Genomic DNA, 19177 nt, shown 5'->3' on the forward strand with positions numbered 1-19177 from the left:
ATTGCTACAAGACGAAGTCTCCGTCCTCCTGAAGAAGATGGCCATAGAGGAGGTTCCCTCCATTCACAGAAATCAAGGAGTGTACTCCCGGTATTTCTTGGTTCAAAAACGAGGAACTGCCAAGGAATACAGGCCTATTCTAGATCTTCGAATGCTAAACAAATTCATACGAAAAGAAAAGTTCCGCATGCTCGCCCTGCACCAGATCTTCCCGCATCTTCATCAGGGAGACAGAAACCTGACATCGCCATAGCCATCCCGGACGGATACAAGATCACCTTGAAGGACCGCGTCAACCAGACCAGAGGAGGCATCGCCATCGTACACAAGAACACCATCCACATCACGACCAACCCCGACGACACCTTCACCGCCGCCGAACAACTCCACTTCCAGATACACACCGATCCCAAGACCACCCTCAGAGGCACCCTCATCTACAGACCCCTGGGACCACGCACACAATTCAGCGAAGACATCGCAGACTTCATCAGCCCGTACGCCCTCCCCTCCGCTGACTACATCCTCCTAGGGGACCTCAACTTCCACCTGGAGAACAACAAGGACAGCAACACCACCACCCTGCTGGACAAGCTCGCCAACCTCGGACTCAAGCAACTGGTGAACACCCCCACCCACTATGCCAGCCACACGCTTGACCCCGTCTTCTCCTCCAGCAAGCACATCTCCTTCAGCCACTCCACCGGACTCCACTGGACTGACCACAGCTGCATCCACTTCAGCTTCAGAGGAACAACGACCCACCGCCACCCGCAACAGATTCCTCGCAGGAGCTGGAGCAAGATCACCACCGAGCAGTTCACCACCTCCCTCCGCCAGAACCCTCCCGCCAGCACAACGGACCCCAACGAAGCAGCCGGCAACCTCACACAGTGGCTCACCAACTGCGCAAATGACCTCGCACTACTGAAGAACCCCCCAGCAGACCCAGCAGCAAGAAAGCCTCCTGGTTCACCGAAAAACTCAAGAACTCCAAGAAGAACTGCCGCACCCTCGAGAAAGCCTACCGTCACGACCAGACCACGGACAACATGACTGCCCTCAAGCACGCCACCCGCAAACACCACCAGCTGATCCGCACCACCAAGAAGACAGCATTCACAGAACGACTGAACAACAACGCCCACAACAGCAAGGAACTCTTCAGCATCGTCAAAGAGCTCTCCAACCCCAGCGCCGGAAACAACAACATCACCCCTTCGCAAGACCTCTGCGACTCACTCGCCTCGTTCTTCCACCGTAAGATCCCCGACACACACAACAGCTTCGGCGCACCTTCCACGCACCCAACCACCGAACCAACGCCCCCCACCACCACCCTCTGCGCCTGGACCCCGACCAGCACCGAAGACACCACCCGCACGATGAACACCAACCGACCCCTGCCCCCACCACGTCTTCAACAAGGCCAACTCCATCATCGCACCCCAACTCCGGGACATCATCAACACCTCCTTCAACACCGCCACCTTCCCGGAGAGCTGAAAGCACTCCAAGCTCAGCGCACTCCTGAAGAAACCAACAGCAGACCCCACCGACCTCAAGAACTACTTCCCCATCTCGTTCCTCCCTTTTCCTGCCAAAGTCATCGAGAAGACCGTCAACAGACAGCTTGCCGCCTTCCTCGAGACAAACAGATCCCTCGACCCCTCGCAGTCTGGTTTCCGAGCCAACCACAGCACAGAGACCGCCCTCATCGCAGCCATTGACGACATCAGATCCCTGCTCGACAACGGGGAAACAGCGGCCCTCATCGTCCTGGACCACTCTGCAGCATTCGACACTGTCTGCCACCACACCCTAGTGCAGCGCCTCAGCAACATCGGAGTCCAAGAGAAGGCACTGGAGTGGATCATCTCGTTCCTCGCCGGAAGAACCCAGAGAGTCCGGCTCCCTCCGTTCACATCCAAGGCCACCTAAGTCATCTGCGGCGTACCACAAGGATCATCACTCAGCCCAACCCTCTTCAACGTCTACATGAGCCCTCTCGCAGCCATCGCGCGCAAACACAACCTCAACATCATCTCCTACGCCGATGACACCCAGCTGATCCTCTCCCTCACCAACGACCCCGCCACCGCCAGAACCAGCCTGCATGAAGGGATGAAAGACGTCGCCGAGTGGATGAAGAACAGCCGCCTGAAACTAAACTCAGACAAGACGGAAGTCCTCATCCTGGGATCATCGCCCTCCGCCTGTGACGACTCCTGGTGGCCGCCTGCCCTGGGCAGCGCACCCAAACCGACGGACCACGCACGCAACCTGAGCATCATCCAGGATCACGTTCAGACTCCTCACCCACGCACACAAGGCTCTCCATGACTTGGGCCCGAAGTACCTCAACATCCGCCTCACTTTCTACACACCCACCCGCCAGCTCCGAGCCGCCAGCCTCGCCCTCGCCTCCGTCCCAAGAATTCAGAAATCCACAGTCGGAGGAAGATCCTTCACCTACCTGGCAGCCAAGACATAGAACTCCCTCCCCACTCACCTACGGCTGACCCAGGATCACCTCTCCTTCAGGAAATTACTCAAGACCTGGCTGTTCGAGCAGTAGCGACCCCCCCCCTCAGTGCCTTGAGACCCTTACGGGTGAGTAGCGCGCTATACAAATTTTATGATTGATTGTGATTGATAATATGTTTTACAACAATTGTACTTTATATAACCAAACCATACTGGTGTCACAAACTGAAGCGTTATGCTTTAACCTCTGTGGCAATCACAAACACTACTCGGTCACCAAAACCTGAGCTGAGGTAGTACCTGATTCGCAAAGGATAGCTTCTCCCTTGAGAAACCTTTCCCTGCGGAAATCGCCTCCATCTGCTTTGGAAGAGCAGATATGCTGACTGTATGCTCCCCCGTTGTCCTCCTTGCATATCAAGACATGTAGTGGACATGGGTGCTTTTAGAAACATATTCATATTCTTTCATGCAAACTCAGTGCTAGAGACCTTCTGACCCTCACCAAGCCCCATCCCTGCACCTACAGTGAATGGCTGCAAAATGTGGCATACTTTATTAATATTCATGAGGCAGAAGGTTTTACAATCCTCTGCAAATAAGTCAAGTCAAGTCAAAACCACTTTATTCGATTTAGTTAAAAATCATAAAAGCATTCTACAATCACATCAGAAAAGGGCAATACAAATTCATAAGGAGTTACAAAAATCATCAATCAATAATATTTACATATATGTAATAAAAAGATGATATAAGAAAACATCAATAATAATTAATTAATATACAGTTTAAATATACATAATAAAAAGAGTACATACTCAGTAAAATAGATATTTAAGTGTACACAGCATTTCCATTTCAATCTTCTCTACAAAGCCCTAATGTAACATTATTAAGTCTTCTCCTCCTAATCCTAACAGCAGCGACAAGATAATTGGCCACTCTAAACATGGTCAACGCTGAGTCCAATAATTGGAGATAAAGGAGGGCAGGTTTTGCCTGGTAAAAAGCTTTATCCTTTAGTAATGGTACCAGGTATTTCTGTCTGGGCGCAGTGAAAAAATTACAAAACAACATAAAATGCATATTATTTTGCGTGGAAAAGTTATCGCAATTACAGACAGGTGCGTCCTCCTCCTTAAACCAGCCTTGACTATCACACAAAACTGTGTAAATCTGGTTAAACCGAAGTTTAACCAGAAGCCACCTATGGAAGGGGATAGTGACGATAGTAAGGTACGGTTGTATAGTAAGGGAGGTGATGGTCAGGTAATGGGCTCTGACCGTGGGCCTAAGTAATTGGCGTTCCTCCCTCTCCACGTTTTTCAATGTAATAAAATTGGCCTTCACCCAATCTAAATCAGATTTCTTTAGACCCTGGGGGACCAGAAAAATGTCAGGCCGTCCCAGGTCCACAGAACACTTTTGTATATAAGAGAGCCAAGTAATGTTTTTGTAGTTATCCAGATTTAAACAGTCCACCAGTATTTTATGATTCAGACCCAAGTTTTTGTTAATCCAGAGCCTTATCCATAGCAAATAAACATTTTGACAGGCACACGTCATATCACAAATACTGGACTGATAACAAAAAGTTAGTACACAGTTTGCGCCCATAATGTGTGGCCTCAGATCTTTGCATTCCTGCCCTCCATCCTACCAGGAGATTTCCTTGTATCTCCCATGACGAGCCCAGCTCTGATCATCCACCAGTACAGATCATCAGCAATGAAATAACACATTGCAAAGAACCCAGTATCAGGGCTGATCCTTCCTTTGCGTACTCAGAGACCCGGAAGTACCTCTGTAATGCACTGTCATGCCAAGGGAAGCAGTACCCATTAGGCTCCTCAATGTTCTTGCCTCTACTGTAAATACTCAGGGCCTCATTTACGAAAAGTGGGGCATCGCTGCGAGAAACCAGCGATGCGTCACTTTTCCTGGCACCCACCTTGCAACACCAATGGTGCGCCATATTTACAGTATGACGCATCATGTCGCAAAGAGTTACAGATACATCAGTATTCCTGACGTATCTGTAAGCGCAAAAATTACGCACTGCTAGAGTGTGTCACAAAAGTGACACACTCTAGCAATGGGTCATTACACATGGGCAAGTCCCATGTAATGTGCCTGCGTCAGTCTTACGCCTGCCATGAGGCAGGGGTAAGATATTGAAGCATTTGTGCCCTAAAAGTGGCGCAGTCACTTCTACGACCCTTTCTTGCGTCGGAACGCCCCCCCTGCATACATTATACCTGGAGCAGGTACAATGTGGCGCAGGGGTTTACAAAGTGACGCATCTGCTTAGATGCGTCACTTTGTAAATAGGGTGCAACAGGAGGCATGTTTACTCCGCCGAGGCATAAAAAGTGATGCAACAGAAGCGCCAAACTGTCGCAAGGCCTCATAAATAAGGCTCTCAGGACTTTCCTAACAATGCAGACAAAGTTAAACATATTCCAACAAAACTCTCCTACACATCAATCTGAAGGCAGTTCCTTAGCTCAAGGCTGGGTTTGTACCTGAAAGATATCTGGATTGGGTGAATGATACAAGTAGAGGGTTTTATCTGGGCAATTGAAACGTTGTGCATGTGATATGAATCTAAAGAGGTGTACATTCACACTGTCTGATTTCTTTTATTTTTTTTCTGCAGGAGTAGGAGGCAGTGTTTTGTTTGGTCCCAGGTCCAGCTCTCCCGTGCTTTCCAATTTTTTACTGCTTTCTCATTGCTTTCCCCCCGCTTTTGAGTGTTTTTTCCTGCTTTTGTCTTGCTTGTTACTGCTTTCTCCTTCCTTTCCCCCCTCTTTACGCGTGCATTCTCCTTCTTCCCCGTGATGCAGCTAACAACGCCAGCGTCTTGAGACCCTCACTTGTGGTTTGTCGCGCTTTATAAATCCTGATTGATTGATTGATTGATTTGTGTTGGGTTGGGGGCCTGGACAATCTGAATGTACATCAATGTGTAATAGAATCCTTGAACCTATTTCTCATGGTACCGGCACACAGCCTTGTGAGCGTACAGGGCCAGTTCAAGCATAGCCAGGGACTTCTTTCAGAAAAGTTTTACAGATTCTTGGAAAAAACATAAACTAATATTAGGCAAATAAACTCAACCAACCTAAAGCATAGCAAGATATTTGACACTTCAGATGCCAGCTCAATGAAAAGAATATAAAACTATGCAGCTGCCCGCACCCTGCCCCCAGCCCCCCATAACTCTTCCTTTTTTTTGGCTGCTCAGCCCTCGGCTGAGCATTATATTCATGGGATAAGCGATTGTGGATCATCTGCTGGGTTGTTGCTTGATCTCTTTTATCTACTGACTAATCTTCAGACCTAATCAACACCTAATCTGCAGACCTAATCAACACCCTGAGCATCCTAGACTTCTCAGTGTCACTGTCCCCCAAAGTCTCTTGTCTGAAGATCCATTTAGAAGCAAAATTCTCCATGATTCTCCATGCCAACAAGCTAGACAAATAACATATTTTGTACCTGTATATCCTACAGAACTTCAACATTACCACTCCCTCCCTGCACTTCTAACATCAGCAGCTTATGTCTCTTTTGTTTGACTTTGACAAGACCATCTTAGCAGGCATGTGCTGCCCCTGAAAACTGCTCTACGCGCTAGGGCAAGGCTTGCTTCATCCATCTTAAAATGGGACCATATTCTGCCTACCCTGTCTGAGATACAGTGGCACTCCTTCGAAGAAGACTAAAGTTCAATTTAGAATATCCGGATTACCAAGCTGTTCACCCCAACTTCCAGTTCCCACTCTATCTTGCTTCCATGCTTAAACAGTCAGAGGGCCCCAGAGAAACAAAAAGAAAAAACTGCTTGTTGTTCAATTTACCTACTCTCAAAACCACACACGCTCAGCAGAAAAGCTCCTGATGTGCTGCCTCACTCCAATGGAGCTAACAACCAGTTGATCTAGGAGTAAACTCACCCTGAGGTCTTTCCACAAACACGTAAGGTCTCTTCCCTTCAAACTAGATCTGACAAATAAAGAATCTCTGCCAATGGCCTCCAGGATCAAATGTCTGCTGGTTGTCTCAGCTCTTTTAATAGACTCTGACCTTCTGCCTGTTATCATTAGATTCAGAAGTTGCCTCCTTTAGACTGCTTTCTCTCAGTATTACTTAGAGTTACTATGTTATACTATCCTCAAAATATATTATTATTTGACTGTATATCTTGGGTACCTTTCAGTGCTCAATACTATATGAACATGATAAATAAATTCTGCGCACTTTGATTTTAAATATGCTGGTTATTGGATTTGTTTCCTTCATGGTTAAATCCCCATTTTCAGTTTCCACTTCAGAGTTCTCATGGGGACTTTTCTCTGTCTCCTTTGCGGATCTCTTTACCTCACTTGTACAATAGGTTCCCTGTTTCTGTGGCTGCTCCTGCTGCTTGTGCCACAGTGAGCCCTGTTCACCCCTTGGTTTCAGGCCACTGTCAGAACCTAAAGCTAAGTGCAGATTTACAAAGGTGTGATCTCCCGTCATGGTTACTGACATTTTTCCTAACTGCTCTTGCACGGTCAGGAGGCATTTCAGATGGGTTTCAGACCCTGATCATGGACACTTTGCTAGTCCTGAGAGGGAGAATCCAACTCTGAGTGCATTAGAGGCAAGGTCACATTTTCTGGTAGACGATGCTAGCCCAAGTTGCATCTTGTATTTGGATTCTTTTATCACAGGCCCCTTTGTCCAGAGCTGTGCCACAAATGATAATCCGAACGATCCCAGTTGAAACATTGAATTTAAGCCCTCTCAGAATAACATCCTCTAACTCTGGACTCATCATTCCCTCACCAAGTGGGTGCGGTTGGTACTTCAGGTGAAGGTCTTCAACATGGAAATGTTGTTGCCCTTTTGTTGGAATCCAAGATTTTCCGCATCCCAGAGGACAATTTAAAAGTCTTAACCGTTTATGGCAAGTATCTCTTCTTGGCAAGATCATCTTCTGGATGTCAACAGTTACCAAACAAATGCCTTAGACATGCTAAATGGAGCACACTTATGACCCATTGCAGTGAATTTCTCACCCTTAAGACACTTTCACCAACGCGTGTTCTCCCTACTGGGCATTGCGAACAACAGCGTGTTCAGTGATCATTATCAGAGCTTCTTCATTAAGAATATTCTCAAAGTGGTAATGAGTATAATCTGTAGTTAAGAATTTGTTTGAGAATATTCAGGTGGTGCAAAATTACTGTGGTTGGACCGGATGCTGAAGAGGATCTAAGTCCAACAGGATCAATCATTTCTACCTAGTTTAGTTTGTACTGGGAAACTGCAAAAACCCAAGGTGTCTTCTTCCCACAGAAGAATTCCATAAATTGGAGGTACAAGCGTGACTGTTCTGTTTGAGCTGTCCAAGGATATCAGTTCATGTAATCCCCTAGCACAGTGCATTTATTCTGCCACATTCTCTAAACGGAGATACTCAGTTATCTGATCTGTTTCATTACAGAAGAGGTTTGGGAGATAGCAAGTGAAGGGATAACAGAAGGCTCTTCCTGAGTGTTACACCAAGGGTATACTATATCTTTTACATCCAGAAAAAGGACCAAGGTTCATGTGTTCTAGTACAAACCATGTCTGCCTCCATGGTTGGATTGTTTTCAACCACTTAAACACAGGGATGATTTGTCTCTTTCTCCAAGATACCCCCAGAACCATGAGCAGCTGGCACAGTTGGACAGTCCAGTTACTGTTCCATATTCTGCGTCCTGGCGTGATCTTCAATTTCTCTGGCAGGGCAGTTCATGCTGTGGTGTTCCACAACCCCTTGAGACTTCCGGTTGCTTTGCTCTGGGAACAAGATGTAACATTTGGCATTTACCTCAAAGTCTTCATTACGGCTTAGCCCGTAGCCAGGCTCGGCTTTAGCGCTGATGGCGCCCTGTGCGACAATGACTTTTGGCGCCCCCACATCCCATGACCACATCTTCGGATTCTCTCTCTACCACCTGCAAAAGTGCCCCTTATCTCTCCCATCATAAGATATTGCTAAACACCGCTCCCCCCTGAGGTCACAGCGCTCCCCTCCACAGGTCAGCACTCAGTGAGACCGCACCAGTCGCACTGCCCTAAAGCCGGCCCTGCCCGTAGCAGCAACGCTAGTTCAAGAGACTCAACTGCTTCGGAAAGTCCAAGCTACTGTGGAGAAAGTGCTAAGTTTAATTGAGGGTAGGTGGTAAATGGGAGAAGGGGCTCTGAGCTAGTAGAAGTGGGGGGGTGATGTGTGGGAGGATTAGTTAAGTAGTAAAGTGCATTGTTCAATAATGGTCAAACTATCAGCAGAATAGTGGTAGATAATGCTTATACTGATGGAAGTTGCATTTGATATTTTAATGTCAAGCAACAAACATTTAATGGATCTGGGGTTCTCAATGGATAACTTTTCTGTGAATCCTTGTGGATTACTGCATTCCCTTCACCAGCTATGCCTTTTAGTGAAGGGATCTGAGTTAGAAAAGGTGAGTCTGAGCTATAACCTTCAAGGAGGACATGTATGTCCTTTCTGGAAATGCCAAATCTCTTTCTGTGTGCCTAACGTTCAAGATCCCGGTTGCTAGTTGGAATATTTTGATGCCTAATCTGAGTTGGAACGAATGCTGACGGCAACCAGAGCCTAAACTCCAATGATAAGAAAAGGAGGACCATCAATAGCTGATATGAAGTCAAATAGGGATATGTTGTGTAACTGAAGAATTGGAGGACATCCTCAGGCTTAAAACACCTAGGTAAAATAAGACCCCATTTCAGAAAAGTAATAGTCCAGTATAAATGTATATGATGAGCTCAATTTTGCATTTATGATCATAGGGATAAACTGTGGCCAAATTATGGACAAGAAAGGTGCACCTCCAATCGGTCTATTAAACCGTTTAGCAGCTCCCAAAACATGCTGCAGGTTTGTGGAAGGAGATTGTGATATCAGATATGTCATATTTGGATGTTTGAATGTATCCACATACTGAACACCAGTAAGGGGATTTTGAGCGGGATATCAGGGCAAAGATTCTACAGGAGCCATAGTGCATCTATATCATAGTTTGTGTAGTCTTATGTAAAATAAACCAATATTTGGGTTTAGGAATGATAAGCACATCCAGTTTCCAATGCTGATGCACAACAATTATGAAGTAGCTTTTTACTTATTACTAAATAAGCTATACAAGTATTTATCCAGAATGTAGATTTGAGTCAGTTTGGGGGACAGGAAGAAATAGGAAGAAGATTAATTTGAAATGTATTTGGGGTGGCTGTATAATTTGTATCGGCTCCTATTTTACAATCACGTTTATACTGTTGTTAAACAAATAATATGTATTAGTTTATTATATGTGCAAAACATTACAAAATATTCAAACATGCATGTTGTGTTCTAACGAGGCAGGAACATCTGTTGCAGGTCTTTTTAAAAGTTTATGATGAGTGACACTGAAAGAGAGGGAGACACTACCAAGTGCAGAGGAGGTTCCTTACCGTGTAGACGTTGGGTCTCTTCTCCTTCAGATCATCATTGTATTGTACGATGGCCTTCAGATGAGGCAGCTGCTCCTGAACCTACACACAATACAAGGGAAGCAAAACTAATTCATTATAACTCATAAAGGGCATAAGTAAGATCAAGTACAAAACGGATAATACTCTGAAAGAACTCCCGTGAAACGTAAAATACACATTTGACTACAAACAACAAAAGCACTTAAGGATCAATGTGAGTTAGCCAAAAGAAGAACTATATTAGTTATAGGACAAATGGTATAAATTGACAAAACTTGTCATGCTGTTGTCTATATGGACAATATACTTCCTATTACTATGGAACACTTGTGATGGCATACTAGAGATCCCCCTCGAGTCAGATGCAAAGTCCTCAAAATTCTTTCACAAATCTGCAGTGCTTCTCTTGGTTACTAGGTGTCCCTCTGGTGTCTGATGCCAAAGGCTGGACATTCTTTCATGAAGCTGCAGTATCTCAAGTGGTTACTAGGTGTCCCTCTGGTGTCTGATGCCAAAGGCTGGACATTCTTTCATGAAGCTGCAGTATCTCAAGTGGTTACTAGGCGTCCCTCTGGTGTCTGATGCCAAAGGCTGGACATTCTTTCATGAATCTGCAGTATCTCAAGTGGTTTCTTTCATGAAGCTGCAGTATCTCAAGTGGTTACTAGGCGTCCCTCTGGTGTCTGATGCCAAAGGCTGGACATTCTTTCATGAATCTGCAGTATCTCAAGTGGTTACTAGGCGTCCCTCTGGTGTCTGATGCCAAAGGCTGGACATTCTTTCATGAAGCTGCAGTATCTCAAGTGGTTACTAGGCGTCCCTCTGGTGTCTGATGCCAAAGGTTGGACATTCTGTCATGAAGCTGCAGTATCTCAAGTGGTTACTAGGCGTCCCTCTGGTGTCTGATGCCAAAGGCTGGACATTCTTTCATGAAGCTGCAGTATCTCAAGTGGTTACTAGGCGTCCCTCTGGCGTCTGATGCCAAAGGCTGGACATTCTTTCATGAAGCTGCAGTATCTCAAGTGGTTACTAGGCGTCCCTCTGGCGTCTGATGCCAAAGGCTGGACATTCTTTCATGAAGCTGCAGTATCTCAAGTGGTTACTAGGTGTCCCTCTGGCGTCTGATGCCAAAGGTTGGACATTCTTTCATGAAGCTGCAGTATCGCAAGTGGTTACTAGGCGTCCCTCTGGCGTCTGATGCCAAAGGCTGGACATTCTTTCATGAAGCTGCAGTATCTCAAGTGGTTACTAGGCGTCCCTCTGGCGTCTGATGCCAAAGGCTGGACATTCTGTCATGAAGCTGCAGTATCTCGAGTGGTTACTAGGCGTCCCTCTGGCGTCTGATGCCAAAGGTTGGACATTCTTTCATGAAGCTGCAGTATCTCGAGTGGTTACTAGGCGTGCCTCTGGCGTCTGATGCCAAAGGCTGGACTTTCTTTCATGAAGCTGCAGTATCTCGAGTGGTTACTAGGTGTCCCTCTGGCGTCTGATGCCAAAGGCTGGACATTCTTTCATGAAGCTGCAGTATCTCAAGTGGTTACTAGGTGTCCCTCTGGTGTCTGATGCCAAAGGCTGGACATTCTTTCATGAAGCTGCAGTATCTCAAGTGGTTACTAGGTGTCCCTCTGGTGTCTGATGCCAAAGGCTGGACATTCTTTCATGAAGCTGCAGTATCTCAAGTGGTTACTAGGTGTCCCTCTGGTGTCTGATGCCAAAGGCTGGACATTCTTTCATGAAGCTGCAGTATCTCAAGTGGTTACTAGGTGTCCCTCTGGTGTCTGATGCCAAAGGCTGGACATTCTTTCATGAAGCTGCAGTATCTCAAGTGGTTACTAGGCGTCCCTCTGGTGTCTGATGCCAAAGGCTGGACATTCTTTCATGAAGCTGCAGTATCTCAAGTGGTTACTAGGCGTCCCTCTGGTGTCTGATGCCAAAGGCTGGACATTCTTTCATGAAGCTGCAGTATCTCAAGTGGTTACTAGGCGTCCCTCTGGTGTCTGATGCCAAAGGCTGGACATTCTGTCATGAAGCTGCAGTATCTCAGGTGGTTACTAGGCGTCCCTCTGGTGTCTGATGCCAAAGGCTGGACATTCTTTCATGAAGCTGCAGTATCTCAAGTGGTTACTAGGCGTCCCTCTGGTGTCTGATGCCAAAGGCTGGTCATTCTTTCATGAAGCTGCAGTATCTCAAGTGGTTACTAGGCGTCCCTCTGGTGTCTGATGCCAAAGGCTGGACATTCTTTCATGAAGCTGCAGTATCTCAAGTGGTTGCTAGGCGTCCCTCTGGTGTCTGATGCCAAAGGCTGGACATTCTTTCATGAAGCTGCAGTATCTCAAGTGGGTACTAGGTGTCCCTTTGGTGTCTGATGCCAAAGGTTGGACATTCTGTCATGAAGCTGCAGTATCTCATGTGGTTACTAGGTGTCCCTCTGGTGTCTGATGCCAAAGGCTGGACATTCTTTCATGAAGCTGCAGTATCGCAAGTGGTTACTAGGCGTCCCTCTGGTGTCTGATGCCAAAGGCTGGACATTCTTTCATGAAGCTGCAGTATCTCAAGTGGTTACTAGGTGTCCCTCTGGTGTCTGATGCCAAAGGCTGGACATTCTTTCATGAAGCTGCAGTATCTCAAGTGGTTACTAGGTGTCCCTCTGGTGTCTGATGCCAAAGGCTGGACATTCTTTCAAGAAGCTGCAGTATCTCAAGTGGTTACTAGGTGTCCCTCTGGTGTCTGATGCCAAAGGTTGGACATTCTTTCATGAAGCTGCAGTATTTCAAGTGGTTACTAGGTGTCCCTCTGGTGTCTGATGCAAAGGCTGGACATTCTTTCATGAAGCTGCAGTATCTCAAGTGGTTACTAGGTGTCCCTCTGGCGGTTAATTCCGAAGATTGGAAATTCTTTCATGAAGCTGCAGTATCTCAAATGGTTACCAGGTGTCTCCACAAGTCAGACCCAAATTGAAGTCTTCAAGCCTTTGTCAACCTGGATGTGGATACATTTTAAATCAAACAAGCAGAATGGCAGTGAGTGAATTAAAAGGAGAATGGGATTGCAAGCATGCACACGTGGCATGTTAGAGTGAACAAAGTGGATACATGCAGGAAAGATATGAGACAGGGATGGAGAGAGCACACAGAAGAACAACACATTGTTACATTCCTAAAATAGGGAAATGCAGCCACAGAATGCGAGAGCACAGGGTGTCAGAGCACAGGCTGAGGGCACAGGGGATGGATGAGAACAGAGGATCAGAAAGAACAAGTGATGGGAGCGCAGAGGAAGAAAGTGGGGTGCATGAAGGAGAGACAAATGAGCTAGAGGGGTGGAGAGTTGAATGCATATGACGAGAGGTAAGGGTGAGAGAGTAAAGGGTGATAGAGCACTGGATGGAAGAGGGCTGTTTGAGAAAGAGCACAGGAGGGATGAAGCACGTCAAATAAGAGAACACATTTGAAAGTCACAGGGTTGGTGAGTATGGAATGAGAGAGCACAAGATGGAACAGATTGGGCTGGGAGAGAGATCAAAGAAGGATAAGTTACTTACCTGTAATCCTAGTTCTCTTCCAGGGGTATCCTCATCAAAGTCATAAGCACTGAATATTCCCGCCCACGTGCAGAGACCCCGGAAATAATAAAAAAATTATATATGTAAAAAAACATATAAACGCTCCATATATATGTATACACATATATCGTTTTTTCTCACACCAATGCAGCCCCAAAACAGAAGGCTAAACAATGTAAATACCCATACATATACTGCAATTAGCAAGGAAACAAAAAACACATTAGGTCAAATAGCCCTTGAACTTTGTGTTTTAATGAGCACAAACACTCATAAATCCTGCAACTTGCTAATAAACACACATTGTTAGCCCACAGGATGCATTGTAAAGCAATAGCATAGAAAATGAAACAATTTTCAACAAAAACTGGCACTGTGCCTTTAAGGCAGCCATGACCCCTGGCTTCCCATCATGCCTCAGGGGTGACAGTTAGGTCAGTTGTTCTTTGCTCCACCTGAAGTCAGGGCACCAACACAATATACAGAACAGAGAAATATAATTTACCTGGGGAGGCGGGTGGGTTGCTTATGACTTTGATGAGGATACCCCTGGAAGAGAACTAGGATTACAGGCAAGTAACTTATCCTTCTCTTCTAGGGGATCCTCATCAATAGTCATAAGCACTGAATAGAATAGCAAGCCCAAGCACCACCAGCAGGTAAATGAGACATACATGACCCAATCGAAAAAACATTCATAGTAGCTGAGAATTCAGCTGCCAAACAGATTCCGCAAGGAGGCCTGGCCTACTTGGGTATCTGCTTTAGTGTCAGAATCAAGATAGTAATGCCTGGTAAATGTATGGTCAGACCTCCAGGTTGCCGCCTTACAGATCTCAGACATGGGCACATTATGGAGGAAAGCCGCAGTCGCCACTTTACCCATAGTGGAATGTGCCTTGGGAGAAAAACCTAGAGGCTGCGTAGCATGTTCTGATCGAACCGTAGTTGACAAACAGTTGATCAGACTTGCGAACAGATTTGGACCTGTCTAGATAAAACTTTAAAACCCTTTTCAGGTCCGAAGAATGCAAAGCCCTCTCAGCTGGAGTAGAGGGATTAGGAAAGAAGGTGGGCAGAGAGATGGTCTGATTTACATGAAAATCTGACACCACCTTGGGTAGAAAAGACGGGTGTGTCCTCAATACCACTCTGTTTAAGTGAAATACAGTATAGGGTTCCTTGGAGCAGAGAGCCTGAATCTCGCTCACCCTATGAGTTGACGTGATTGCTACCAAAAATGCAGCTTTCCAGGAAATATGCTGCAAAGTGGCTTTATGAATGGGCTCAAAAGGAGGACCCATTCATTTTGACAGAACCAGGTTCAGCTCCCAGGGAGGGGAAGGAGGACGCACTGGAGGGTATACTTTTTTCAACCCTTGCAGAAAATCCTTCACCGCTGGCCGTTGGAAAAAAGAAGGTTGTGCAGGTGAACGCCTATATGCTGTTATAGCCGCTAAATGCACTTTAATAGAATTAAACTTTAAACCTGCTTTTGCCAGAAACAACAGAATAGGATGATGACCATTTTGCATGCACCACATATAAAAGCTCTTCCATTTACAGGCATAGGAATGTCTCGTGGAAGGCCGTCTCGCTTCCTTCAGGATGGACATGCAGTCCTGTGGCAATCCTAGATGGCCGTATTGTATGATCTCAGGAGCCATGCTGTCAAGCTCAGTGATGGAAGGTTGGGGTGATGAATCCTCCCGTCCATCTTGGATAATAGGTCCAGCCTGCATGGCAGTCTCTTGTGAGGAGCCACTGACAGATGAAGCAGGTCCGTGTACCACCATTGTTTCGGCCAGTCGGGGGCAATTAGAATCATTGTTGTGCACAAGTGTGTCAGCTTGCTCACCACCTTCGGGATCAGCGGAAGGGGTGGAAAGGCTTACACAAATTTCCCTGACCAGTCTATCAAAAGGGCATTTCCTCTTGATCCTGGACGGTAAAATCTCGAGGCGAAGTCTCGGCATTTGGTGTTTTTGTCGTCCACGAGCAGATCTAAAGAAGGACGACCCCAAGACTGAAAGATGTCCTCGAGCACTTCGTTGTTTAGAATCCAGTCTTCTCTGTCCTCGAAATGCCGACTCAGAGCGTCCGCCCTCACATTCTGTTCTCCTGGGAGATGGACTGCTGTGACTGACAATTTGCGAGCCAGAAGCCAATGCCATATGCGCTGGGCTCCCAGAGACAGAGTTTGTGATCGAGTTCCTCCCTGCTTGTTTAAATAGTACATCGTGGTGGTATTGTCCGTCTGTACTAGTATTGATGTTTCCTGAATAGAGGGAAGGAACGCTTTGAGAGCCAGGTGCACTGCCCTTAATTCCAGCATGTTGATGTGATATGTACATTCCTTGGCTGACCACAAACCTGGCACTTGTAGTTGACCCATGTGCGCCCTCCAGACTTGCAGAGATGCATCAGTGATCAAGGTTTGTGCAGGAGGAGGTTGATGGAAAGGAATCCCCACCTGCATATTGTGTTTCTTTGTCCACCATGGAATGGAAGCGTGAGCTGTTTCTGAAAGAGAAATTCGATCGTTCCATCGAGCTGACTGTTGGTCCCATTTGTCCTCCAGATTCTGCTGAAGAGGACGCATCTGAAGTCTGGCATTCGGGACTAGAAAGATGCATGAAGCCATCGAACCTAGCAGGGAGGCAATCTTTCGCACTTTCTGAGTCTTGTGAAGGAGTACAAGCTGACACTTTTGAGCTATAGAAAACTGTCTCTCTTCCGAAGGAAACACTTTTCCCACTTCGGAGTCTAGCAGTGCTCCTAGGAAGTGAATCTTCTGGGTGGGATGCAAGACTGACTTGCTGAAGTTGACCCGCAAACCTAGCCGGTGACATAGCTGGATGCAGGTTTGGAATTGCTGCTTTACAGAGTCTGGGGAAGGACCTTTTAGCAGCCAATCGTCCAGGTACGGGTACACGAAGACTCCCTTGCGGCATAGAGCGGCCGCTACTACTGCAACACACTTCGTGAACACCCAGGAAGCCGACTTCAACCCAAAGGGTAGGACCTTGAATTGGTAGTGAGAGGTCCCCACCTGGAACCGCAGGAACTTTCTGTGTTTCTGGTGCACTAGGACATGAAAGTAAGCATCTTGAAGGTCCATCAAACACATCCAATCTCCCTTCCTGAGATTCGGATATATTTGGTGAAGGGCAAACATGCGGAACTTTTCTTTTCTGATATGCAGGTTGAGTGTTCTTAAGTCCAGAATGGGTCTGAATTCTGCCTTCTGCCCTTTTTTTCTGACCAAGAAATAACGGGAGTACACTCCTTTCCCCCTTTGAGCAATTGGAACCCTCTCGATGGCTGATTTTACGAGAAGCGTTGCCACTTCCTTTTTTAGAAGGACGAGTTCATGATTTAACGTTGGTCCTGGAGGGACGGGAGGAGGCAGATGTTTGAAACGAAGACAGTACCCACTCTGAAGTGTAGTCAACACCCATCGATCTTGAGTAATGCTTTTCCACTCTGACAGATGCAGCGCAACACTTCCCCCCACTGGAGTGGCTAACGGCGCTGGGGGAAGGTAGGACTCATTGTTTCGTCTGCGATTTATTGGCATTGTTGCCCTGGCGTTGATTTCCACCTCCTCTGGAATTACGCTTTCGTCTGTATTGGGACTTTTGTTGACATTGCTATTCCTGACCCTTCTGCCATTGAGGGGTTTGAACTCTCTGCTTGGCAGAGCCCTTGTTGTAGGAGCGGTACTTTTTGCGAAACTCCTTCTTTTCAAGCCCTACGGCTTTAAGGGTGTCCAGCTCTGACTTCATGCGTTGCATTTCTTCGACAGTACTTGCCCCAAAAAGTGATGTTCCCCAAAAGGGCAGGTTCAAGATTCCAGCCTGAGCTTCAGGTTTTAGAGCGGTCAGGCGCAACCATGAAGACCTTCTCGCTGTTATCCCATGCGCATAGCCATTCGCTGCAAGGTTAGCCCCATCTGCCGCGGCTCCTATGATCTGATTGGAAACCTGGCTGCCCCCCAAAAAAATCTCCTCAAAGTCCTTGCGGTCCTCTTGAGGGAGTTTTTCAGCAAACCTTTAGAGAGAATCCCACAGGGATCTGTCGTACCTTCCTAAAAGAGCTTGCGCATTTGAGACCTTGAGAAACGAGGCAGAAGTGTTGCAGACTCTTCTCCCCCATGAATCTTGCACCTGGCTGTCTTTATCCAGAGGTACTGTGGATGAGGATGCAACAGCACTGGATTTCTTCGCTGCCGCAATGATCACCGAATCTGGTGGTGGATCAGATTTGAGAAACAGCGGATCCTCTTCTGGCATTTGATATTTTTTAAGAATCCGTGCTGGGGCTGCTTTTACCGTTGCTGGTGTAAGGAAGGCCTCGTTCACTGGATCCATAATTCCAGGCACCAAAGGAAGCAGAGGCTTGGGTGTCGATCTGTGATGCAGGGTTTCAAATATCACAGAAGTCTTGACCTGAGGAGTAGTCATAGGTACTCCTAGTTTCAAAGCACCCCTGCCCAAAATGTCCTGAAAAGTGAAGATGTCATCTATAGTGGATATTCTCGAGGGAGGGCTGTCCGTCAGCGTCGGAGAATAATCCCTATGAGAACGGGTCGGGGATGAAGAAGAAGTTGAAGATCTGCGAGCCCGTCTCCTGCTGCTTGACCTCGTTCGCCGCCTAGCAGAGAGCACTCTGGAGCGCGACCGCTCTCTTTGACGTGAAAGTGGCTTGTCTCGATAAGACTGCAATCTGGATGCCGCCTCCTTATCAGAAGCCCAGTGCTGCAGAGGTCTATACCATCTCGGGGATAGTCTGATGGAAGCAGATTTCTGAGTGACATCCCTTACAGGAGAGCGTGTCGTAGGAGGTTGATCCGCTTGCTCCTGCTGTGAACGTGCAGGGGAATGTCTGGACCTCTCACTCTCAGAGGAGTAGATGACCACATCAGGAGACCCTCCATGGTAAGAAGACCTGGAGCCCGATGAGAATGAGGATCTTGATGTAGACCTTGTGCGACTTCTTGCAGCACGCTCTCCTGAAGCCCTTTTTCTCTTAGCCGTAGGACTCCTGTGCACCGGCGAAGGCTCCGCAGCCGAAGCCGATCTCGGAGACCTGTTCTCTGGTGCTGAGGCATGAGACTGATCTGATGGATGTGACTCCTGAGCAGTCCGCCCTGAAAGTCTAGTTGGAGAGACCTGCCTCAACGTCGACTCACGTAGTTGTGACAATGACAGAGACTCCTTCGACGTCGACAGCCGATGTCCAGGCAGTGACGGAGGCTGCAGTCTCTTGTGAGGAGACGACGGAGGATCTCTCAACGTCGAGCGTCGCTGGCCAGCTGCCGATGGAGGATGCCTCGACGTCGAACGCCGATGACTGGGCGTCGAGGGAGGATGCCTCAACATCGAATGCCGATGACTGGGCGTCGACGGAGAATGCCTCGACGCCGAACGCCGATGACTGGGCGTCGACGGAGGATGCCTCGACGCCAAACGCCGATGACTGGGCGTCGACGGAGGATGCTTCGACGTCAAAGATTAGTGATGATGATTCGCCGCCGACTGTCTCGACGCTGAGCTCCTCTGCTCCAAACGGAGACCTATCCCTCGACGC

At 47.2% G+C, this 19177-nt stretch overlaps 1 protein-coding gene across 1 annotated transcript in view; it reads right to left on the reverse strand.

Moving 5' to 3' along the window:
• LOC144820052 (long-chain-fatty-acid--CoA ligase ACSBG2-like) overlaps positions 1–19177 on the reverse strand; it is a 452754-nt gene that overhangs the window by 270461 nt on the left and 163116 nt on the right. Inside the window, exon 5 of the mRNA XM_078677706.1 lies at positions 10003–10083. Within this exon, the coding sequence (XP_078533832.1) occupies positions 10003–10083 (81 nt within the window). The remainder of the gene's footprint in view (positions 1–10002; positions 10084–19177) is intronic.

This window comes from Lissotriton helveticus, chromosome 2_1 (assembly GCF_964261635.1).
Source record: "Lissotriton helveticus chromosome 2_1, aLisHel1.1, whole genome shotgun sequence".
Lineage (NCBI taxonomy): Eukaryota > Metazoa > Chordata > Amphibia > Caudata > Salamandridae > Lissotriton > Lissotriton helveticus.